The sequence below is a fragment of the Microtus ochrogaster genome, chromosome 10 (assembly GCF_000317375.1).
Source record: "Microtus ochrogaster isolate Prairie Vole_2 chromosome 10, MicOch1.0, whole genome shotgun sequence".
NCBI classification, from domain to species: Eukaryota; Metazoa; Chordata; class Mammalia; order Rodentia; family Cricetidae; genus Microtus; species Microtus ochrogaster.
Genome location: NC_022016.1, coordinates 52,873,025 through 52,898,556, shown reverse-complemented (window position 1 = coordinate 52,898,556; position 25,532 = coordinate 52,873,025). Strand labels below are relative to the sequence as shown.

The following is a 25,532-nucleotide window of genomic DNA, read 5'->3' as shown; positions in this document are numbered from 1 at the left end:
GGCGCGCTCGTGGTGCTGGTGGGCATGGGCATCGCCGTGGCGGGCTACTGGCCGGGCCGCGCCTCCCACGCCCCGAGGACCGGCCGCGCGCACGGGCCCCACGAACGCCTGCGGCTGCTGGGGCCAGTGATCATGGGCGTCGGCCTGTTCGTGTTCATCTGTGCCAACACGCTGCTCTATGAGAACCGGGACCTGGAGACGCGGCGGCTCCGCCGGGGCGTGCTGAGGGCGCAGGCGCTGCGGCCGCCCGACGGCTCCGGCTGGGATGCGCTGCTGCCCAGTCCGGCGCCTGGGTCCCCGGGCACCGTCGCGGAGCCCGAGACTTGGGACCTGGCCCAGAGGAGGGGTCCCTCGCCCGTCCCGTCGGTGCGCAGCCTTCGGTCCGAGCCTGCCAATCCTCACTCTGGGTTGCCCGCGCTGCTCCACAGCTACCCGTTGAAGGGCCCGGGGCTGCCACCACCCTGGGGTCCTCGGACTCAGACTGGCCACGTGATCATCACGGTGCAGCCCTCTGGTTCCTGCATTGAGCACTCCAAGTCTCTGGACCTGGGCCTGGGGGAGTTGCTCCTGGGGACCCCAGCTGCTAGGGACTGTGCCCACCGAAGTTGGCCACGGCTGGACAGACTCAGTCTGGGGGGCTATGCCAAACTGGGTGGAGACTTGGGGGCCCGGGTCTGAGGTTCAAGGGATAACCTGCTGTGAGACTACCAGCGTGGACCATGGGACCAGGACACCAGAAGTCTAGTGTCCACTAGCTGCTTCAGTCACCTCTGAGGCTTAGGATGGATGCTGCGGTGACAGCAGCCGCTCAGCCTCCTGACCTGCATGTGTTGAGAGCAGTGCCAGCTGCACCGGCCAGCCTCAGGGGCATGTGTTAATGTGGACACCAGCATGATTCAGCCTCAGGAATTTCTTCAGCCCATGTGGCCTTAGCCCCGGGACAGGTACCTGAGGGGCTGCAGGCTAGGCCAGGAGCATCCAGAGATGCGCGGGTACTTAGGCAAAGGCAACAGTGGTAGGTTGGGATGTCTCAGGCTGGGACAGGCTCCCTCCAAGGTGGCAGTGGTGATGGAGGTGGGACCTCCAGGGGGAAGGTGGGAGATGAAGTGGAAGAGAGACCCCCTGCAGCTTTCTGGGGCCGTGACTGCACCTCTAACTGCCACATCAGGCCCATTCTTCCTCCAGCCAGGTGGGCTATCCTAGCAGGGCTCACTACTGCCAGTGCCCTGCTCCTGGGGTCAGACAGCTCCCCACAGAGACAGGTCCATCTCACTTTCGTCTGACCCTTGCTGCAAAGTCTCCCCCAGTTGGCAGAAGGCACCCGCTAGTTCTCAGCAGTTACTTCCACAGCCCGGAGCTGCACTGTGGCCAGTGTGGGCAGCTTAGCACACATACAGTGGCTTCCCTTCCCAGGTTTAATTTTTTCCATGCTTTTGTTAGAAATTTTAAAGTGGATCAGTCCTCACAGAAAAGTTTTTTTGTCATGTTTATTGAAAAATGCCATACAAGAAGCAAGACCAAACACTTAGCTAAAACACTCAGCCACATCTGTCGCTATGAAAGGTGCAGACGGCAGGCCTACTACTGCCTCTCTCACACCTAGGGTTTTCCACTTGGCTCTACTGCCGGCGTTCCTATTCTGTCAAATGTAAACAACTACTTGATATGATTCATAATTTTTAGAAAAATTTACAAAGCTCCTTCATTTTTTTCATCAAAATAATAATAATTTGAGAGAGATTTGTAAAAACAACCAGCCTGGGGCTTGTATTTCCCATCAGCATTGGAGGTGCTGGCTTGGCCATAACTCCGCAGCCCGCTGGCCCCAGCTGCTCAGCATCCCCCAGAATATACTGCTGGCCTGGGGGAGGGTCCCTGGAGTTAGCCTCCTTGGGCCCTCAGCTTAGGAATATAGGGCTCGCCTTGTGGGTGGGTGGCAGAGATCTCATGTGGTCTGAAGGAAAGCTTACTTCTGGAGTAAAAATAAAACTGCAGTTGGGTTTGTTAACTGTGCTTGCCTGAGTCACTTTGGGGAAATTCCTGCCAAGTCCTTGACCCTGGAGATGGGATTCCCCTCCCCCTCACTACTTCTACCTGTACAGAGTCTGTACTTCACACCAACTGCAGAAAGAAAAAAAAAAAATCCAAACACTTACTATATCCCAAGATCTGTTGCCAGAGCCGGCAAAGGAGGGGGCGGAGTCCTGGAGGGATATCAGAATTCTGGTCCAATTTCCAGACAAAGGCAGCAGAGAGGAGCAGAGGTCAGGTACCCAGGTCTGAGGTCCTGATGAGGATAGCCCAGAGCACAGTGCTCAGTGGGCACGTGGCCCCTCTCTTCCTCCTCCTGGGTCTCAGAGCTGGAGTCCATGCTAACTTCACTCCCAGCACAGCCTCCTCTGGCTCAGTCCCACCAGGCCCCGTACCACAGTCTGCAGGTTTGTGTCTGGGAGCAGAACCCAAGGCTTTCCCTCCTGAGAGCAAGCTGCTGTTGCTAACAGTCTCGCAGGAGCTCAAAGAAAAATGCACACTCAAAACCCGTCCAAAGTCGCTGAGTCTGTGTAAAGAGCACTCGGCCAGGAGGCCGGGGACTTCTGTGGCTCCCTTCTTTACACTGGCTCACTGTCCTTCAGCCAGTGCTGCCAGAGACCCGCTGTCAACCCTCATGAAGTTCATTCCTAGCCTAGAATTGGGAGTCTAAGAAGCTTCCCAGGCAGATCTGTTTGTAGGAAGTAAGCTGGAGGATTACAGAGGCCCTGTTTGGAGAAAAGGGGGGGAAAAAAGGCCACAAATTCTCACCACCAATTGGGGACATCAGGCTCTCTTTTCAAAACCAATATTAAAAAAGAAAAAGGAAACCAAATCCAAAATCCACAATGAAATAAAGTCCAAAAAAAACCCAACAGACATCTCAAGCATTGGGGGATGAGCAGAGTTGCTCACACCCACCCCACTCAGGGATGACCACCAGGAGGTAAGCAATACCCTTGCTCCTGGAGGGCACCCTCAGGCACAGAGCGCACTCTCTTCCCTGAGCCACATTCCCTTACCATGGAGGGGGTGGCCCGGCTGAGGCTGGGAGCACTCTTCGTGGGGTCCAACCAAGGTAAGGGCGCCACTCCCCTGGGTGAAGCGCGCTCCTGAACAGCAAGACCTGATTTTTAAAACCTCATTAACTTTTCCTTCCCAAACTACAACTAAAAATGTTCCACCGGCACTTTTGGCTAAGAGTGCCTAATTTTTCCGTAAGTTCTGGTCTCCTGAGATGGGAGCTGGGGAACACTTGGCGAAGCTGCTGTTTCTGACGAGGGACAGGACAGCTGGGGAGGTGAAGGCCACACAGATGCATTCAAATGTTCACAGTATTAGTTCTACCTGAAGCAACTGATGTCTCTGACCTACAGCTCCCAACAGAAGTAGGGTGTGTGACACCAGGTGCTCAGATGAGGTCCCTGCCTCACCAAACACCCTGCAAAGGGACGTCTGTGACCAGGTCGTCTGCCCTGCCTGACATTCACTGGTGCATGAAGTTTCTGTGTCATCCAGGATAGGAAGCTGCAGAAGGAGCAGGAGGTCCCATGAGCTGGCTCTGGCCTCACGGCTGACAGGGTCTCTAGAGGGTTCTCAGGAAGTCTGTGGATCCTGTCAGGGTCTGAGTTGGAAATGAGTGAGGAGAGGCTGAAGGGTCACCAACCACCCCATAAAAAACCCAAAATGTCTTAAAAACAGTTCATAGACTGAAAAGCTGACAATTTCTGTATCACAATATAGAAAACAGCTGTGGTATCTGAAGAGTCTCGGTATAAATCCCAGTAGAAAATCAAGTTGGTTTTCTGTGGTGTGGAACAGTCTTCAAAGTCTGACTGTTGCAGGCTGGCTTCTTTACGATATGCTGGCTTCTCTTGGATGGGGAGGGGACAGGACAGTCCCTAGAGGGAAGAAAAGCACGAGTTTGAACCCCCGCAAAGGAGCAAGCTTCCAGCACCAGCACCATGTTCTCCTGGCCGTGACATGGTGAGCCGCCCTGGCTGTCCTACCCAGCATCCACTTTAGGTATTCATCTGTGTGGATTTGTGCATGTCACAATCCCCCGTGCGTTTGTCCAGAAGTCAGGCCCTGTTCTCAGCTCTGTTCTCTAGCCCTCCCTGGTTCTGGCCCACAGATCCTGGAGTTGCCAAGAGCCAATAACAGCGAGTGCAGGGGACTCCAGAGGTGGGTGACAGTTCAGACCCAAGTTTGAGGTATCTCTTCCTACCCAGTGATGCTGGCACACTAAGGCAGAAGGATACCTATGACCTAGCTGCTCCGGTTGGAACCACATAGTTAACTGCAGCTTCTGCCTTTACTTTCTTGAGTTCCAGTGTGGTCCTGTCTTGGGGTCAGGGGCTCCCCAAGTGTCCAGAGCTCCTGCGAGCTCTCTCTGGCTGAGATGGTGGCATCCCCCATCCCAGCAGGAACACCCTTACCTGAGCTCACTCCTCAGAGATCTCGGTCTCCTGGTGGACGACCACCTTGGTCACTGACATGTCTGGGTGCTGTTCCTTGGCCTCCTTGATGGCTTGTACAAGGACCTGTGAAAGACAGAGGCAAAGCTGGTCAGACAGAGAAGCCTGGCGCATTTTATTTGTGATGATGGCAGTACCAGAGCAACACACTGTACAGCCTGAGTGGACCAGTACCCTGCCCTGCAGAGGAGGCTACTGGACTTGGAATAAAAAGGCAAGGAAGGGCAGATGTTTTCTTCAGAGAAACAGGCGATCTTAGGAGTGAAAAGATTTGTTCAGGTGGTGAACCTAAGGCACAAAACGTGTTCAATATGGGAACAGGGAGAGCCAGGCCAGGAAAGTGAGAGAGCACACAGGTTTCTCTGGTGAAAGTGGAAGGCAGGCAGGAAGACAGGCTGACCTGTGGCGTCCTGTGCACTGGCTTAAGCACATTCATCTACTTAATCTTCAGAGCCCAGTGAGTCAGGGCTTCTGAGAGGGAAACCGGGCTTTTGAATCTGATGCTCTCTTGTCAGAGTCCCTTAGGTTCCAGGGTGCCGGTCTGAGCCTCTGAGTTACTGTGACACCACTGTAGCCTGTTAGAGCCGGTTGCCCGATGGATCCTCAGGACAACCCCCAGCCAGTCACGGGCAGTAGACAACAACTAATGGCATCTGGATTTCCACAAAACCTGCTGTCTTTGCTGGCCCTTGCTCCTCTTCCCTGATCCGGCTGCTACATAGGTTTTCTCTGCACCTAGCTCACGTCCTCTCCCTCCGCCTCTCTCTATGAAAGCCTGGACTATGCTTTTCTCAACAGAGTTCTTTCTAAAGTGCACCCTCCCAAGCAGGAGCAAACCACACCTCCTCCACCTTCCTAGAGTCTTCGAGGGTCCCAGGAGCTCTCCTCCGAGCCGTCTAGTATCATGACATTAACTCATGAGGATCTTCATTTTACAGGGTAAAGGCACAGCTCAAAGTGGCTGCAGGGTGTCCACAGCAGACAGGGGCGGAGTCAGGGTGCAGGCCTGTCCTCTCTCTACCTTCTACTCCACAGCTCTTGCTCTCAGAGATCTCAGGCAATGCAGCGGGGCTCAAACCATAGGTGGAAGGCTGGCAGTAGGAAGGACCCACTGAGCTCAGCACCCAGGCACAGGCCCCTACCTGGGCTTCCGGCCTTGCTTCTGAGACCCTGAGCGCAGTATCCACAGCAGTGCGTCCCAGCCCTGCAGCCCCTCTTCCTGTTCTTGGCACACCAACGGAGGCCAGCGCTGCTCTGGCAGGCCCGCCCCCTCCACCAGGCTCTTCCACCCCCTCTCCTCGGAAGCTTCACTGTTCCAACAGCACCCAGCAGTGAATTAGGAACATTAATTCTGACCTTATTATTTGCTAATTGCTTGTAGCACACAATTAGCACCTAATTAACATAAAACATAGAGTTTTAGCACCCAGAAGGGCCCGGGAATTATCTGGATCAACCCACTCTCTTTTAGAGAGGAAAGCATCAGATGGAAAGTGATCTACGCAAGGTCACACAGCAAGTTGGCCGACAGATCCAGGACACCACATCTCCTGGTGTCTTACCCTCCTCCTGCTGTCTGTTGAGCTACTGCGGCACTCTGGGGGAGGTCAGCACCTCCTCTTTGTTTCTGTGTCACCACCACCCCTGAATAGCAACTGGGGATCCATGGACTTGGAGCCCACATGCACCCACCATCTCCTCCTGTATACACACTTACTTTTTGTTGTTTGAAACAGGATCTCACTGTGTAGCTCAGGCTGGCCTTGGTAAACTTCCTGCCTCAGCCTCCTGAGTGCTAGGACTACAGATGTGGCCACCAAGGCCCATGCACTGCTTGTCCACCCCACTAACAGCCTCACCCCCTCAGGCTTCTATGTTTCCTCCCTAGAGCTAGGGCAGATGTTTGAAGACGCTGCCGTGCTCATTGGGGCCCCTCCTGCATTCCCACCTGATCGTGGTCAACATCAGCATCTCCTGTGATCACAATTCTCTTCTCGATCCGGGTCTCAGAAATTCCACCTTTGACAGTCTGCAACCAAAGGAAGGGGCCAAGAGAAAGCCATTACACAGCGGGAAAGAAAAGCAAGACAGCCCAGGTAGTTCTAAAAGCTCCCTTCAAAATGTTCTGTTTGTTATGGTGAGGATGTGGCTCAGACTGAGCACCGTGATGCTGGCTCTCCAGGACAGCTTTCCACCACATCTCAGCACGGGTAGGACCTGCCAATAGGAGCGTTCTGCTCCCCTCCCCCACGAGACTCTAGTACACGCACAAAACCACGTAGTTCATTGTCCACTTTCTTTCCCTTCGTCCCAAACACTACAGAAGCCCAGAAGGAAGAGTGGCGCCCCTTTTTGTTCGTCTATATTTTCACCTGATTATTTTCAGCTTCAACTGGGACTGCCTATTTTAAAGCATTTCACATTATTAATGTCAAGAGAGCCTTAAGTAATCTCAAGTGAGGACAAACAGGGAAAGCTGAGACTGAGACACACAGAGCCGGCTCACATCTGTGTCTGATGATAACGGCCAACCAAACTTCCTCTTTCTAGATTTCTTCCTTATAACTGAGTGCAGGTCAGACGTGGGGGTGCTCACCGTTGCTCCAGATCAGCCTGGGCTACACGGCGAGTTTCAGGCTAGTCGGGGTACAGAATGAGATGAAAGGAAAGGAAAGGAAAGGAAAGGGAAAGGGGTAAAGTGAGGGAGAGATGTGGAGGGGAAGGAAGGAGGGAAGGAAAGAGGAAAGAGAGGGAAGGATGGAGAGGGAAAGGAAGGAAGTGGGGAAGAGAGGGAGGGAAGGGGATGGGAAGGGAAGGAAGGGGAGAAAGAGGGAAGGGTGGGGAGGGGAAGGAAGGGAACACATTTCTTCTAGTGCTACAGCAAACATGGACTGCCTGATTGTGTAAGGATAATTCAAACTTTTGACATTTTGTCTGCCTTGCTTCCTATAAAGTATTCTAGTGATTTGAGCATTTCAGCTCCAAATTATGGTTCACATGGCCTCAGAATGCAACAAAAAAAATGATTCATCATATCAGAAATCTGGCTTCTAGCTCAGAAAATATGGTTGCACCATATCAACAATCTCTGCCCTTAAACTGTGTGCGTGTGTCAGGTGGTGGTGTACGCCTTTAATCCCAGCACTCAGGAGGCAGAGGCAGGTGGATCTCTGTGAGTTTAAGGTCAGCCTGGTCTTAGAACTTAGCAAGTTCTAGGACTGGCTCCAAAGGTACTGGGAAATTCTGTCTCAAAAAACAAAACAAAACACCTATATGCCTGTGTGTGCACGCATACTAAGGATGGAGCCCACAGCCCGTGCGTGATAGGTAGGTGCTCTTCCACTGAGCTATACCCCACCCCAAGCTGACATTTAGACCTTATCCACAGCAAGATGGACAGATGTGCAATGAGAGACTAAACGTGGCTTTCCAGGTGAATTCTGGGGAAGGCATTAGGCCCTTCCATCTGGGACAGAGCTGACAGCCTTTGCTTAGATTGGTCCCCTCTATCTAGGGTACAGCAGCTAGCTCAGATGCCATCGGAAGCTCGGCTACCTTGGTAATCTGAGTTGTGGTTGTGCTGCTTGTGGTCTCAGATGTGATGGTCTGAGCTGTCAGCAAGATTCCAGGGTCCAGGTCCCCATTGCTGTCCTCGGTCTGCAGAAGAAAGCACACAAGCACACACAAGTCAGCCCCTCAGGAGGCCTTGGGCTGAGACCCCCAGGTGCAGCGTGGCTCTTCAGCTCTCTCCTGCTCAAACATCTACTTCCCTCACGCGGCCTCTCAGCTAATAAGCAGAGCCACTCTCCTGGGAACTCTCTCTCCTTCCTTTCTTCCTTCCTTCCTTCCTTCCTTCCTTCCTTCCTTCCTTCCTTCCTTCCTATTTATTTATTTATACAGTATCCTGCCTGCAGGCCAGAAGAGGGCACCAGATCTCATTACAGGTGGTTATGAGCCACCATGTGGTTGCTGGGAATTGAACTCAGGTCCTCTGGAAGAGCAGTCAGTGCTCTTAACCACTGAGCCATCTCTCCAGCCCAAACAGGTTCTTTCTTAACAAGCAGGATAAATGGGGCTGGAGAGATGACTCGGGGTGGTTTGGGCACTAGCTGCTCTTCCAGGGGATCTAAGTTTGATAGGGCCATCCTTCCGTAGAACCCACATGGCAGCTCACAAGCATCTGTAAGTCTAACTCCAGTGAAATCTAACACCCTCTTCTGGCCTCGCTGGGCACCAAGCACATGTGAGGTACCCAAACATACATGCAAACAAAACACCCATACACACTAAAAATAAAAGTTAAAACTAGGTGTAGTGGTACGTGCCTTTAATCCCAGCACTTGGGAGGCAGAGGCAGGTGGATCTTTGTGAGTTCAAGACCAGTCTGGTCTACAGAGTGAATTTCAGGAGAGTCAGCGCTACAGTGAGACCCTGTCTCAAAACAAACAAAAAGTTGAATGAAGACAGGTGTGGTGCACACCTTTGATCCCAGCACTTGGAAGGCAGAAGCAGGCAGAACACTGAGTTTGGGGTCAGCCTGATTTATAACTTCTGGGCTAGCCAGGGCTATGCAGTGAGACCCTGTGGCCCCCTTGCTCCCCAAATGCTGAGGAATACAAGTTTCTCAGCACTAGGTCAGTAACTGGAGTGGTGCGGAAAGAGGCAGGAGTATGGCACAGTTTGAAGAGTAGCTCCAAGCTACACAGGGGCAACATCCCACAGTCCCAAAGGGGCCTTAAAGCATCTTCAGTAAAGCCGGCCTATGAAGGCGACAGAAGGGACAGAACCATTTGCCTGCTCCAGCGAGAAAACTCAAGACTTAAAACTGCCGAAGGAGTCAGTGTATTCTCCCCAGAGCTTGTGCTCTTCACACCCAAGGCAGGAGAGTAAGGGCTCCTGGTGGCTGGGGTGTGAGGGAGCGACATCACAGGATGAAACAGGAAAGACTGTACTAGCCAGCCAGGGAACAGCTCCACCTCCAACCACTGAGCCAGGGACTGAGCAAATGAATCAGAAAGTGTCCACTCATGAGAACGCAGGACACATGCACAACAGGCGTTAGTGACCCTGCTGACAGCAAACTGTTACTGTAAGGGCTCCTCTTGCTGGGAGGGGCTTAAATTATCTTACATGTCAGTTTATGCAGCTAATCTATATGGGAATCAAACAAGGACTGAGGCTGTTTATTATGATTAGCTAAGAATGACATTAGCGAGAAGCTAAAAAGATGGTGACGGGCCGTGAGAGATGTTATCAGCAGGTAGGTGGGCAGTCAGAGCTGCACAGGTCTCCACGGGTACACACATAAAGGGTATTCCAGCAAACATGCAGTAGATGACTGCCTCCTCCTCCTGTGTCACCAGAACAAACAAGCACTTTCAATTTTTTTTTTTTTTTGGTTTTTCGAGACATCAATTTTATTTTAAAAAGACATGGTGCTGATCAGACTGGCCTTGAATTCTTAGGCTAACTCTCCTGTCAAGGCTCTACCTCATCCAGCAAGGAATGAGGTGACCACCAGAGCTCTTCTCACTGCAGTTTATTCCAGGACTTTATTCACTTCCTCTCTCTCTTCCCCTCTCTCTCCTCTCTCCCTTTTTGCAAACCTCTCCCAGCCCTTAAGTAGGCATGGGCTGCCAACCCCGAACTGCCAGATGGGCACTGCCCATAGGCTCATGCATATGCAGGCAGCTGATAATCATTGCGTGATCATAGCATAGGTCAGGCCTTAGCCATAGGAGTTGATTATCATAAAGAGCACTCGCTTTCGGGATCGCGGAGGGCGGGAGCCAGTACCATCAGGTGGCTCCACACAGCTCTCTACATTGCCATCAGGTGTGGCTCTCTACACTCTCCTACCTCAGCTCCTGAGTAATTGAGACCTCAGGTATGGAACACTGTGACTGGCTTTATTTCATTTATGAGCAGGACCACATTTCATCCAGACTCTGAGGTACTGGGGGTGGGGAAAGGGAAGATTAAGAAGGCGCAGAATCCCTGATGGAGCCTGGGTTCCCAACCCCAGGCTAATGGTGTATACAATTGTGAAACAGTTTTTCTTCCCTTCCTCTTTAGTTCTCACCTCTGCCAAGGCCTACTCGATAGCTTTTTTCCGTCTCTCTTGACTGACAGGCCTTTCTCTTCATTTCCGAAGGTGACACTTACTGCTGTTCTTATAATCATCCCCCAGATTTGTCACAGTCTCGTCTTCAAGCCTGTCCCTACTTTAATACAGTCACCTGCAGCTTTAGGAATTCCCTTTAAAAGGCCATTGCTTTGATGATGCTACTTTACCATCTACCCCCGAACAACGGAAAGCAACTTATCTCTCACCAAATTAAATTCTACGCTCTCGACCACAAAGAGAGCAGAGGGGAGCGCATCTCTGGAGATGCCGGCACTTGGCAGACACCATCTCACCTAAACTTCCTCCAAATCTTGTGGCAGCAGGGGTAGAGCCAGGGAATGGATGGGCTGGGAGTTTGTCTGAGGTTATGCATAAGTAGCTATCCCTTTCGGGACACACAATGCTGTGTCTAACTACAAAGCACAGGCTTTATCCTCCAAGCTTCCCAAAGATTCATGGTGCCAGGAAGACCAACTGAGAAGATCTTCAGTGTCCAGCCAGAGTTTCATGGCTGCCCCTTTACGCTGTGCTCTACCAGTGAGCTACACCCTAGCTCCCTGGATTATCAATTTACCCATTTCAGCTTCTATACAGAACTTTCTAGTATCTGATATTTGTTTACGTGGGTTTCTTCCTCCTTTTTCATTTTTGGTGGTTGTTAATTTTTCCAGTCAGGGTCTTTCAGGGTAGGCTGGGGATGGGGGGCTCAAATTCCCAGTCACCCCTGCCTGGGTTCCACTGTGGGCCACTGTGTCTGGTGCAACTTTTCTCTCCTTACTAGAATGTTCCCTAGAGAGGCTGGGGACTGCCTGCCCTGACATCACCACTTTGACTTAACACATAAAACTCAATAAACATGTGGAAGTAAATTAAGAGCTCATCTCAGAGAAGATTAATTTTTTGCCTTCTGTGACTTATTACAAAGAGAGAATTCAACAGAACGTAATTCTAGCATAGTCAGATTACCAAAAACAATGAAGTTTCACTGTAACTAGAAAGTGAAAGACTTAAAAAAAAAAGTTTGAACCCTCACAATAATACCATGACATGGACACTAACACTGTGGGCAGGGCTGGTCAAGGCGTGATGACGTGCACAAGTTAGGACCCAGACAAGCAGAACCGTGCTCAGGTTTATCTGACCCAAAGCCCATGTTCTTCCCATTAGAATAACTTTCCCAGATGACTTGGGTGGAGAACATACATAGTCAGACCTGTGGCAACTTCATTTGCTCTTTGGTGTGGGGCGTGAACTGGGATTGCCCACATGTCAAGTGCAATGTTCTTCCACCAAGTTAAAACCCTCAGCCCTGACGTTCTGCATTTATTTCCTTTTTAAGCTAAATTATTTTGAGAAAGGGTCTCATGTAGCCCAGGCAGGCGCACGCTGTATAACTTCAAATGACCTTGAACTCCTGATCCTTCTGTTCCCACATCCAGAGTGCTGGCACCTCAGGTGTGCGCCAGCCACACCCAGTCCCACACAAACAGGTGCAGGTGCACATGTGTAGAGGTCAGAGGACACCACAGGTTCCAGTCCTCAGGTGCTTTTCATCCTATATTTGAGACAGGCTCTTTCACTGACCCGTAGGTCAGACTAGCGGGGCCTGAATCTTCCAATAGGAGAATCTGGGGGTCCCGGGTCAGGTCCTTGTGCAGCGAACCATTGTCCCAGCCCAAACCAGACCCAGTTTTGTGTGGTTTAGCGAACGACCCCAGTTCTTCATGCATGGTGAGTACACTGATTACCTGAGCGCCCAGAGTGCTCACTGGGACGCCCTTGTAATTACAGTAAATGGGGGCCCTGAAGGGAGAAACCATCTACTGTCTTTGTTCTGGAGTGTCGGTCTTACCTGGGCAGCCTCGTAGGTGATGGTCTTGGTCTCAGTGTGGACAATAGGAACATCTTTGGTTGGGATTTCACTTTTCACAGCATTGGCAGTGTCTGAGATGGTGACAGTCTGAGTCTTTACCAGGGGAGGCTGTGGACAGTAAGGAGACAGAGTTGGCCAAACCTTCCTGCAGGGCATGGGGAGCTGAACCTCTGACACTGATCTGATTAAAGGCTGGAGCTACTCTCCGAAGACACGATTCCCAAGAAGCCCCCACAGGGTGTTACACCTCGAGAAGGGCATTCAAAGTGGCATCACTGTAATTATGTTCATAAGCTTAATGGAAAACTATAACACCAGACAGTTTATGACCGGTAATATAAAACACTTTAGACTGACCTTCAGAATTTGAATATAAAATTATTTGCCAAATAGAAATCACTTTCATTCATCCTTGTGACTGGATATTGTAATTAAGAAAACCAGGCACATTTCTCCACCAAGTACAAATGTACACGAAGCAGAGAGGCCTTGGAACGCATTTCCTTGGAATTCATTAACTTCTTTCAAATCAATGTCAGACATTCACTTTGGATTCACTGAGAAGAAATAGTGTTTGGAAAACCAGAAAGAGAAAAAAAAAATCAGTTCTCCCACCACCTGGTGATTAATTTCAAAATTCCAAAAGAACGAGCATTAGTGGGGTGGTACAGACCCTCCTGCTCATCTGTTCACCTCTCCCAGGACACCAATCACCCTAAAGCTACCATTGGATTGTGGTAAGGTTAAGTGACCATTCACCTCAGTGCAGGAGTTAGTGCCTATAATCACAGAGTCCCCCGGGGGGGCAGTGGAAGTGGTGGGTTGCACAGTAGAGCAGTATAAACCGTCATTTAAAATCAAATGTTAGTAAGGAACACTGGAAAATGCCTGAGCGTGGTCTCAGAACCCTGAAGGCTCCTCCCCACAGGAGTAATTCATCTCTTGCCATAGCTCATCCTTGAGAGAGGAGAGAGGAACATTCTTACACAAGCCCCACGAAGGGAAAGAGCTGGAATTTACTCCCAAGAGTTTTGTTAAGTCATCAGAAGAGGAAACCATGTCTAGTTGGAGTTAATTCCTCTGATTGAGTTTCTTTATGGCATCAAACTGCAGAGGCCATGTCCTTTACCACCACCGCTGCCACCTCCTCCACAGATTCTGGCCCTCTCCCAAAGAGTGTCATCAGACCTGCATCGCCACATCAGTTACTACCTGGAAACTTCGAATGAGGGTGGGGACCTGGTTACCCACGCGAGAGTCAAGAGAGGATCCGCTCTGGGTCTCAAGGGTCTCTGCTGGTGCAACTGGCTCTTCACTACTCTCTGACTTTTTTCCACCACGCTGCAGCTGGCAGGAAGCTGGAGTTACTGGGAAACTTATGGAATTGGGCTGTTCCTCCACTCCTAAACATTCCCCACTTGGGCCTGTTGGCATCTCATGAGCATCATGATAGCCAGCTGTCCCCTGCTCCTTCTCTTCCGCCTCCTTGCTGTTTATGGAGAGGGAGCCAGAACCATAGCTCTGAGGAGACGCCGGTGGGGTGGTCATCAGATTCTGACTAGGGACCACTGACTGCTTGGGGCTCTCCCGTTCGGAGGCAGGGTAGGTGGATGGCCCTTTTGTCACGACAGCCACCTCCTCTGTGCGAATGTCATTAACACTCTACAAATGAACGAACACACACAAAAGCAAGATGAGTAAGTGGGGAAACAAGGGTGGAACTCTGAGAATCAGCAATGACTTCTAAGAAGTCTCAAACATATTATGGCTATTAATCACCAGACCCCTTCGCTCCAAAGACGGTCAGAAGAACTGCTATTCATATATGTATCAAGAGCTTAGGCAGTTTCGACTCTGGTCCTATTTCTGGACCACTGCTAATATGAGAACAATTGCAATGCACCTCACAGTGTTCTGTGCTTCATGCCCACAGCCCTCAACAGACAGCATGTGCTTTCATACCCGAAGGAGTTAGCTGCCACCCCTACTCACCGGCTCAGTAACGCAAAAGACAATGTAACTTGGGAGCTAATCAAAACACGTTCTCGATGTGTTCTCCTATCTCCAAACCGTACATATCATCCTGGCCCCTCAGAGGAAGCTAAAATGTAGACTTTTGTCAGCAAGGGGACTGGAGTTGAGTCCATGCTGCATGGATAGCTTCGGTCCCAATCCTGATGTCAGGCCCGATACCAAGGGAAGGGAAATGACCAGCAAGTGACACACTTTTACACAGATGAATGACACAGCGCTCCAATAGGAAACAGAGTTCCCTCCTGGCCACACAGGATGGACATGCATGTATATGTGCATATACATGTACATATTTAGCTTTTGCAATGTCATTTTTTAAATTAGTAGCTCTGAAGCAGTTCATCATAAGGAGTTAAGCATTGACATATATAAACTAATATGAGCTTAAGATTCCCACACATTCATTCCCCTTTCTAGCCTGACTTTCTAGCAGTCTTCGGTGTCCCTGATTCTGGCTGCTATGAGATTCTCTTTTGTCTGGAGTTAAGTCTACTCAGGCCTCAAACCTCAGAAAGAACATTTTACCACTTCACATGTTATATAGGAATGTAGCGACAGAAAGGGGGTCTTTTAAAGAAGGCATTCCAGGAGAAAAGACACAACTAGGACCAGCTGACACATTCCAGTGTCAATCAATCAATCGTCTGTCTACCTACCATCTGTCTTTCTGATTATAATTAAAAATCACCGTGCTCTTCTCCCGTAAACCAGCCCATGTTGTGCTGAATATAAACTAATCCCTCCACTTCACTCCTGAGCCATCTCCACATCTGGAACAGCTGCACACAGAGTCAGACGAGGGCATCTGTCATTAGCTGATTGTGAGTACTATATAGTGCATGCAGGAGAAGTGAGCGGTTGGAGAAATTCAGCTGTCTGTAGAACAGACACATAAAATATTTTGGCTAATAGCGTATGAATTTCCTCAAATTAAAATGAGACTAACATTTATCTGGGCTCGTAGAGGTCTTAGGATCAAATACAATAACATCTATGAAAACATTTTGCAATTCTAAGGTACCAACCCACTTTACGTAATTCAACCAATCAGCAGGGCAGCTCCAACGTGCTTGGCCTAGAGGACACAGAACAGATTTGTCGTTGCTATGAGCACACTGGACTATTTTCTAGTGTTCTTCTCTCACAAGATTTTGGGTTTTATTTTTTTCTTCTCCCTAAGGAGTTGACCAAAAGTAGCTCACAAATGGGCTTTCTCAAGCTGTTCACTCATCCCAGCTCCGGGAAGGACCAAGCCCTTTCACATGCGAGGGGTAGCAAAACTTCTCTGCACAATCTCCCTACAACTGGAAGGCTGGCTGATTATGACAACCGAACAACGAACAATCTTGTTGTTGTCTGTTTGTTTTTAAACAGCCTCACTGTGTATTCCTTCCTGGCCTTGAGTTAGTGGTTTATCCTCCCAAGTGCTGGGATTAGAGGCTTGCAACACCACGCCTGGCAGGCCAATCTGTGTCAGTCTGCAGAAATGATAACTGTCATCAAGACGTTATTTGCTAGTTAAACACTGCTTAGGCTAGCACCTCTTTTTGATTGTTGGTTTTGGATGCCCTTGGGCAGGAGTGATGGCTCTTTCTTTCCACTCTGCGGGTCCTGGGAACTAAACTAGGCTTGGCAGCAAGTGCTTTTAGCTGCTGAGCATCTCCAGGCTGGCCTCTGGACTGAGATGTGCACTACTGAGCAAAATTAAACAGGTTGATTTTTTTCCCCTAAAGCAAATATAGAAGCAATCAAAGGTTCAAGAAGTAGTGAAAGTAATGTCAACAATAAATACTCAGAGTGCCTAGAATGTGCTAGCTGTCATAAAGAGAAGACCGGCAGCAGTTGGGTTGGTCAGCCGCGTGCTGCACTCTAACGCCAAGCCAACCTTTCTGGTTGGTGCCATTGATCTCAGGGCAAATACAGAAAACCACTTACTGTACATCCCCCGGGTATGAGGAGTGTAACATGCCTGAAATTAAACTTCCTCTGTTGCTGCCTTGCCCTCTCACCAGCCGCTTCCTTCATTTCTACACTGATAAAGGATAGCACTGTCTAGAAGCCAGGTCAGAACCCTGAGTCAGCTCCCACGCAATCCCTACGTTCACTACCATTTTTAAGCACTACATTTATTTTACTTAGTGTGTATTTATGTACTTGTGTACAAGTGTGTAGGTGTGTACCTGCATATCTTACACGTGGAGGTCAGAGGATCACTCCACCACGTGGGTCCCGGGAATGGACCTCTGGTGGTCAGGCTTGTCAGCAGGCTCCTTTATTCCCGGAGCCACCTCCTAGCCCGTCATTTTCATTCAGTAACACTTACCCTGCCTACCTTTCTTTGTGTTCACACATTAGCTTCACTCAAGCTCCACCTGGTTTTAAGAGACAAGGAAAGTCTCTGACTGGTGTGGAGCTTGCTGACTAAGCTGGGCTGGCTGGTAAGCAAGCCCAGGAACCCCCTGTCTCCATCACTCTGCTGGGATTTTAAGCACATGCCACCACACCTGCATTTTTACTTGGTTTCTAGGGAGCAAACTCAGATCCTCACGCACGCACAGCAAGTGCTTTCCCAGCTAGACCACCTCCCTCGCCCTCATTTACAATCTCACTTTGAGGTAATCATTATCCTTATTTTATAAATGAAGGAACGGAGAGCTTAAGCAAGTTAGAGCTGGGGTTTACGTTCAGCTCTGCCCTGGCTCTGAGAGCCTCTTCTTCCCACAGCATTAAGCGGCACCCTGAGTAGGACTGACATGCCACGTCTGACTGCGTCATGGAATGGCCACGACAACAGTGCAAAGAACCATAGAGGACCTATTTTAGTGGCTGGCATTACATTTTTAAATGTAAGAGGTCTGAAAAGACAGAAGATAGGACTGGCCAGGGGGTATAAAGTCTCCTGACAAGAGAAGCCCATGATCTGGCATCTAATGTCAGTGGAGAATCTAAACGGACAGAACTGTTGCCTGTGGCCACGACCATCAGCACAGGCCACTGTTATATAACACTGCACCACTGCACAAAACCAAATTAGCCTAGAAACTACGAAGGGATCTTGCCAGAAATATGATTTGACATATGGCTATGTCTGAACCATCCACAGTGAAAGGCAAAACTGAGGCTTTATGTGACTCAGGTGTTTGTTGGTCCAGCTGTTGCTTATCTGGACTACTGGGAGACACGTAGGAAGAAGCAGGCTACAATAATCGGCCAGATACCTGTAAAAGGCACTGGCAATATCCAGCTGGTTTTAAGCACATGAATAAGGACCAGGTGCACACCTCTAATCCCAGCACTTGGTACAGGCAAGCGTCAGTGAGTCAAGGCCAGCCTGGTCTACAGAGACACCAGTCTTAAAAAACCAAACCAACATCACAGTTTGAAAAACCTTTCTAAGATTTTGCTACTTAAGCAAGCTTTCCTGAAGAATAGAGGTAATTTCTCCCGTGTTTATTTATTCTGTCACTTGTTCCCTATTTGGTGAAGGTCGGTATTGCCTTTAGGTTGCGGGGCTGTGACAGAAACCCAGCACCTGTCCCGGATGGAAGGGAGAAATGTGCCTGACATCATCTCATTTCCTTTCCATAGAGAGAAACAAGTGAAGATCAGAGCCACACTCGGAAACCTGTCAGGCGATTTCAGAGACACCCTCATGTCTCCACCTCAGGACACCACCGGCTGCCAAAATGATGGAAGGAAGGAGGCAAAGGATGCTCCCTTCAAAGACTACCCTCCTCTTGACAATGCTGTTTGAGTCCTCAAATACTTAACAATGACGGTTTTTAGCCACATGTGGGGTCATGCCTGCAATCCTAGCCCTTGGGAACCTGAGAGAGGAGGCTCATGAGTTCAGGAACAGCCTGAGCTAGTTAGTTTGATGCCAGCTGACATAATGACACTTCTTCAAAACAAGGGGTAGTAAGGAAGGAGGTCAGCAAACCAATCCCAGTGAAAGTGGAGAGAGCGAACCCACAGAGCTGCCCTCCAACACATGCACAACCACACCCAACACACTATTACTATTTTAAAAGATTACTTCTTCTATGAGTATTCGATATCCAGAAGGATAGTACTGACTTAGTCATAAAATCTACCACTACTTTAATGAATAATTAGCTCATTGCTGTTTCCAAGCCTCAAAGCATATCTTTCTATATTGTAATTACCCAAATGTTTGCTTTCTGAGGATAATATCCTCCAAGAATGCCTTAGATTTGTAACCAAGCCTACTGTGGTTATTAAAACACTACCAAAGACTTTTATTTTGTTTTGTAGTTTGTCAAAAAAAAAAAAACAAAACCCAAAAACTTAAGGCTGGCTTCTTAAGTACTAACATTTTTTTAAAGGCAGGATTTATCTATCTTAAAATTCAGTCTGGAGACCAGGCTAACCTCAAACTCACAGAGATCCGCCTGCCTCTGCCCCTCAAGTGCTGGGATTAAAGGCATGCGCCACTACCACTCAGACTTAAGTGCCTACTTAATGGTACAAAAAACTCTGTTAATATTATCTGCCATGACTTGTGGTTTGTTGAAACACAAATATCTCAAGGAAAATTGTTGATACACTAAACACATCTCTATGTTAAGAGGAAAGGAATTTGTTAGGCTTTTTAAGTCAGGTACAGTGGCCTGTGTGTGCACACGGAGTCCCAGGCTGACTTGAAGTCAGGTTCAGAGAGACCTGTGTGTGCACAGGAAGTCCCAGGCTGACTTGAAGTCAGGTACAGTGGCCTGTGTGTGTGCACGGAGTCCCAGGCTGACTTGAAGTCAGGTTCAGAGAGACCTGTGTGTGCACACGGAGTCCCAGGCTGACTTGAAGTGTGGTTCAGAGAGACCTGTGTGTGCACACGGAGTCCCAGGCTGACTTGAAGTGTCTTGCTCAATCGCTCTCCATCTTTCTCACGGATCCTAGAGCTGGCTGTCATAGCATCTTCCCTTTTCTGCTCACCCAGGCACCAGGGCTACAAGTGCCACACTGCCATGCACAGCTTTTTAGGTGGGCACCAGGATCCAAACTCAGGTCCCATGCTTGCACAGCAAGAATTTCACCCACTGAGTCAGCTCCCCAGTCCTAAAAAGACAAGCTTTGATAAGAAAGGGGAATGACGGAGATGACAGGAGGATTAGGGGTTGAAGGTTCACACGGACACAACACCCCCAAGAGCACATTACCCTTGATTTGCAAACCCAATAAGAAATGCATTGCACTGCCAAGGCCACAGAACCAGCAGGAATCCAGGCTATCTTGCTAAGCACAGTGGGAAGACACCGAGTAGAAGAGTTCAGCTCCTGGTTCCTGACTAAAGTAAACAATAAATATTACAGTCACAAATATTATCAACAATGTGAGATTCCCAGATGGTCTGCAACATGCAAGCTAAAAAATGTAGACTCCAATCCTGATAACATCAGTTAACTGCGAGTGCTCTTCCTGCATTCTTCCCTTTCAACAAAAACATGGCAAGGGTTCATGTCTCAAGGGAGAATGACTTTAAAGGCCTCAGGAAAAGGCTTAAAAAAAATACAACATATGTCACTATATATTAACACGATAAATATTTATAATCTTTTTCCTATTTTGCAAAACTATAAATATCAGTGTTTGCCTTGATTGTATAATAACCAGTAGGAACATCAACCTGGGAATTAACAAAGCAACATTCACTTTCAAAATCGCTTTTCAATGGGCACTTGCAATAAAAGATAAATCAGATGTGGCAGCGGCTTCTTTGGTAAAAAGCCATGTGTAAACAGCACATAAAGATGACAAGGCAAGCAGCAGTAGCCCATACTTCAGCCAAAAAAGGAAACAAACGAAGAAAGAACAAAAGTTACAGAAAAGAAAAACATCCCTGGTCCCCATCCCTGAAGCTTGTAAACAGAAGCTGCCACCACATGACAACTCGGGCTGCCAGCAGCTTTCAAAGGGACATCAGAGTGAGGACCCTGCAGACGGGGATAAACTAACAACAGAGCTACAGTGCCTAGAGGAGGTGACTTAGAGTCCTTCATCTTTACCACACAATGCTCCTCCCCGCTGTGTCTACAGCTTGTGTGCTAGAAGTAGCTCTAGTGCTCACTAGCGTCCCCACGAGACCCAGTCATGTTCAAGGGTTACTGCACAGAAAGCTTATGTCTGGGTAAAAGAGCTGGTCTGGGGAGACGTTTCCTCATACCGCTATTTTATTAACTTGATAAAATTGTTTCTAGGATAAGAACACACAACACGGCCTTTCTTTCTCAATGAAGGCGGTGAAGCTCGCCAATAACAAGAATTCTTCAGTTTTGACCTCGAACCTGCGAGGCATGGCTCTGAGCTAGCCTCTGCCTCCCCAGATGCAGTCTGTATGGTTTTCTAAACGGTACTGTTATTAGATTATCCCCGAATAGGTGACTGCAAAAGCAAACATCGTCAAAACCCATGCCTGATGCAAAATTTTAACTATTAGCGAATAGAAAATTTTGCTTTTGTACTGCACTCACCCGCGTGAACTCCACAGATCACGTGAGAACCTCACACCTGGGCAGATCTGCAGAAGTCGGAGGTGCTTAAGCAAACGTTAAAGGTTATGCGGAACACGGCTGAGAAAACAGAAATCTGGGGTGGTCAGTTTTACCATGTTACACTGCGAAAGGTCAAGATAGACCAACGGAAGAGGAGAGGAAGAGGCCAGAAACAGCGCAGACATTCCAGTCATTTACAATGGAACAACATTAAATTTGTGAGCAAGACTTCACAGAAACTTATTAAAGTCTCTCTCTCTTTTTTTTCTTTTAAGAGACAGGAGCTCACATGGGCCTTGACTTCACTGTGTAGACAAAGCTGATCTGAGATTGCTGATCTTCCTGACTCCGCCTCCCAAGTGCTGGGCTTACAGGTGTATGCCGCCACTCCTGGTTTGATCAAAATCTTAATAAACACTTAAAAAAATTATACCCCAACTCGATGTCTAGAAAACAACAGCATATTGATTCCACAGAACTAAACGCAACAGAAATTATTTTTAGATACTAGCGATCTGTGGCTCCTCTCCATCAAAAATAATCCTGCAGTAATGAAATGGCTTTCTGTGCTAACAAGCTGAACAAATTCTGAAGAGGAACGCGGCTCAGAGAGAGCACAGCAGCACTTTTCTGTTATTTAGACATAACCGCAGGTTATATATTATATATATATAATATATATTGAGCTGGTAAACAGACCACTTCAAAGTGTGGATTGTTTGGTGCTTTTAGCCATCAACAGAAAAACACAATACGATTCAGAGCTGTGACCCCGAGAGGGTTTGCCCAAGGTGAAGAATGACAATGTGTCTTAATTCGGCGTGAGAGGAATAAGCTCTCTTCACACCCACACAGCCACACCCCCTCCCCTCTACAGTCTGATCAGAGTGGCAATACTGGATGGTTAATAACTACTAATTTATTCAGGGCTCTTAAAAAAACACAAAAGGCAAATCAGCACAATCAAATGTGACAATTGCACGTTACTGTGGCGGGTTAAATTAGTTAGAAAAAAATTATTTTTAAAACCTGACACAAATAAGTCAAATGAACACAAAGTGATTTAAACAATATTTTAAGGACTGAGCACATGCAAATCGTTGCCTCTGTATCAGGAGTAAGCAAAAGACAATTACTGGGCGTGGGCGCTGACAGTATTTTCTAGGCAGGCATCTCGAGGCGATCAACTGAGGCACACGTTCCTCTTCCCTCCCATCTCTTTTGGGTCTGCCTGTGTCCAATGTCAGCAGCTCTAACTTCCATCACAGTCACTAGCAACCAGAAGCTGACTTGCAGTGAGAGCTATTCATCATGAATCTACACAGTAACTGAGCAATTAACGTGAGAAAAACATGAGAGAAAATGCCCCTAAAGAGGAATTTTATAGCAGGTTTCTTTAGGCTTAATAACACACCAAACTGGTAATGAATAGACTATTTAAGTAAGGATGAGAGCCAAAGGATCTTGGACAAGAAAACTGAAAGAAAAAAGGGGGTTGGGGTTTATTAAACACTTCCAACAAGCAGTTACATAGGTCAAATTACAGGGAGCAATGACTCTCAAAAGGACATTATTTTCTGCTAACTCACCAACAAACTACTTCCCCAGTAGACTCCAAATCAGGGACTTCTCATCAAAAAGTATTTTATTTTGACAGTAATAATTAGAAAAGCAAATATGTCCCTTCAAGGGCTAATCGTCAATTTATGCAACTGTCTGAAACACAGAAGGGCACTAAGTGCTCAATGGGGTATCAGTTCACTTAAGAGGGGCTTATTTTTGATTATGTGCACATGTGTAAGTGGGCGTGGCATCTGCAGAGCTTGCAGGTGTGAGCATTGGGTTCCTCCTCGAGCTGGAGTCACTGGCAGGCACAACCACTTAACATGAGTGCTGGGAACTGAACTCAGGCCCTCTGGAGAGCAGGAAGCACTCTAAAGTGCTGAGCTATCTCTCCAACCCTCGTTATGTTTTCTTTTTTTCCCCATTAAAGATTGATTATTTATTTATTTATTTATTTATTTATTTATTTAGTGCACAGTGTTCTGCATGCATGTACGAGGGCACCAGATCTCATTATAAATGGTTGAGGTTGCTGGAACTAGAACTCAGGACCTCTGGAAAAGCAGCCAGTGTTCTTAACCTCTTGAGTCATCTCTCCAGCCCCCCTTATTATGTTTTTAAAACCATGCTATGGTGGTTTGAATGAAAATAGTCCCTATAGGCCCAAAGGGAGTGGCATTATTAGGAGGTGTGTCCTCGTTGGAGGAAGTATGTCTCTGGGAGCTGGCTTTGAGGTCTCAGACCCTCAAGTCGGGCCGGGCCGAGTCTCACTGTCCTTCTGCTGTCTGCCTATTCAGATGTAAACTCTCAGCTACCTCTCAGTACCATGTCTGTATGCACGCCAACATGACAATAATGGACTAAATCTCTGAACTGTAAGCCAGTCCCAATTCAATGTTTCCTTAGAAGAGCTGCTGTGGAGCCAGGTGGTGGTGGTGGCGGCAGTGCACACCTTTAATCTCAGCACACAGGAGGACCTCTGTGAGCTCAAGGCCAGCCTGGTCTACAGAGTGAGCTCCAGGACAGCCAGAGCTACACAGAGAAACTCTGTCTCAAAACAAACAAACAAACAAAAAGAGTTCCCATGGTCATGGTGTCTCTTCACAGCAATAGAAACCCCAAAACACAAGCTTATTACATAATTCTAGAATCTGGTTAGAGAGAAGGTGTATTTAGGAATTACTATTTCTTTATTTTATATGGGAAAATTGAGACAGATCCTTTAACCCCAAACAAAACAAAGAGGGTGGATGGGCGTCAGCAAGTCTGTTCAGGCCTCAGTCAACACAGAGCTGGAAGGGGAGTCAGACACGGGCACGGTGGTTTCATGGACTTCATGTTCCAGGTAAGAGGCTCCTGGTGCCAATTTCCAATTTCTAGCCACAAACAAAACAGTACCAAGGCAGAATAACAAGAACAAAAATAACCAGTCAGCTTTCTAGTCTGTGAGGGAAATCCAAAAACTAGTCCCTGCTAACCGAATTCCAACCGATCTTTGTTTTCGTATGGCCATCAGCTAAGAATAGATTGTTTTTAAATGGGTAAGGAAAATATTTAGTGGCATAAAAATTGTACAGAAACCAACCCTCAGTGTCCAGTGAAGTCTGACTGACGTGCAACCACACGACTCCTGCTGTCGTTTTTGTAACTTTCACTGTGCTACGGCAGAGTTGAGCAGAGCTGACCACACAGCCTGCAAGGCCTGGCACCCCCATCACTCTACAGAGAACCACTCAGCGGCCTAACGTACAAAACTCATGATGTAACACAAAACATAAGAAATATGTATCAGATTGATGTCAGCAATGTATTTCAGATAAACACACACATTCCCTTTATGACATCATACTCCAAGATGAGCATGTAGACCAGTCTTGACAATATATTCTGGGGTGAAAATAGCTGATTATTAGCTATGAGAAAGGATAACTAAACCAAATGACAGATGCTAACAAGAGAGATCAACATTTGCCATAGGGGCATCCAACTTGAGGTCCTTGAAGTAAGACAGGGACTACCAAAGGTTGATAAAGAAGGCTCTGCCCTGGCTTTCTTGGCTCCCTACACGTACTGATCAGGCATACAGTGATCAAATCTATCTCAATACAAGAGTCCAGGTCATTTATCCACTGCCATCTGCTATTAGTAATTTAGTCAACAGACTGATTATTTGTTATATACAAGGCAAGGTGGCACCTGGGATACAAAGGTGACAGATGTCAAACAAAGATGAACAAACCAAGGGCTCACCTTTGACCCAGACAGTAACCCTCAAAGGGCAAGGACTAAGATTAACTCCATGAGAGAGTTCCCTTTAACTTTAACAAGAACTTTCATGTAGAGGCTAGGAATTTCTCTTGTTTTTTGAAACAAGGTCTCCCTATAGTATCTAGTCTGGCCTCAGCGGACGACCCTGCCTCAGCCTCCCGAATGTCTGCATTACCGGCTCTGTACAACCGCACCCCACTCTTAGTAAGAAACTCTTTACAATCCCTGCATTTGAGATCGATTAAACTAAGCTGTGGAGAAACACCGTGACTTAATGCATGAGTGACTTATAAAATCGGCTGTCCAAAAAACGCAATCATCTATCTTGGGAGGCACAAGCTGCAAGGCTAGTTTCTAAACCTCTGGATGACACTGTGCCTGAGAGTCAAATGCTGTAGGGGAGAGGCTGACCCTAAAATCCGGAGATGCTATCTTTCTGCATCCGTGCAATGCACAGAAGAGTGCAGGAAGTACTCATGTTTCCCCCCCATTTCTCTTTCCCTTCCCCCTCCCACCCCCCAGTTCTCTGTCTCTCACTGTCCTGGGGGTCACACCAGGGCCTCCTGCATGTTAAGCACACGCTCTGTGATGAGCTAAGCCCCCTTTTCTTGAGAGACAGCAGAGAAGGAAACACGAGGCTAACTGCTTTTATTAAT

The 25,532-nt window shown here is 48.1% G+C and overlaps 2 protein-coding genes across 2 annotated transcripts in view; one reads left to right on the top strand and one right to left on the bottom strand.

Moving 5' to 3' along the window:
- Positions 1–2,003, top strand: Tmem200b (transmembrane protein 200B; the record flags this gene model as incomplete). The annotated part of the gene is made up of 1 exon (XM_005353138.3): positions 1–2,003. A coding segment is annotated over one exon (678 nt), but the record flags the coding sequence as incomplete, so codon positions are not given.
- The window catches only part of Epb41 (erythrocyte membrane protein band 4.1), a 123,335-nt gene continuing 98,507 nt past the window's right edge, over positions 705–25,532 (bottom strand). Inside the window, exons 17-22 of the mRNA XM_013348311.2 lie at positions 13,718–14,167; positions 12,485–12,613; positions 8,061–8,162; positions 6,454–6,534; positions 4,467–4,571; positions 705–3,929 (exon numbers count right to left, since the gene is read on the bottom strand). Of these exons, the coding sequence (XP_013203765.1) occupies positions 4,473–4,571; positions 6,454–6,534; positions 8,061–8,162; positions 12,485–12,613; positions 13,718–14,167 (861 nt within the window). The 3' untranslated portion in view covers positions 705–3,929; positions 4,467–4,472. The remainder of the gene's footprint in view (positions 3,930–4,466; positions 4,572–6,453; positions 6,535–8,060; positions 8,163–12,484; positions 12,614–13,717; positions 14,168–25,532) is intronic.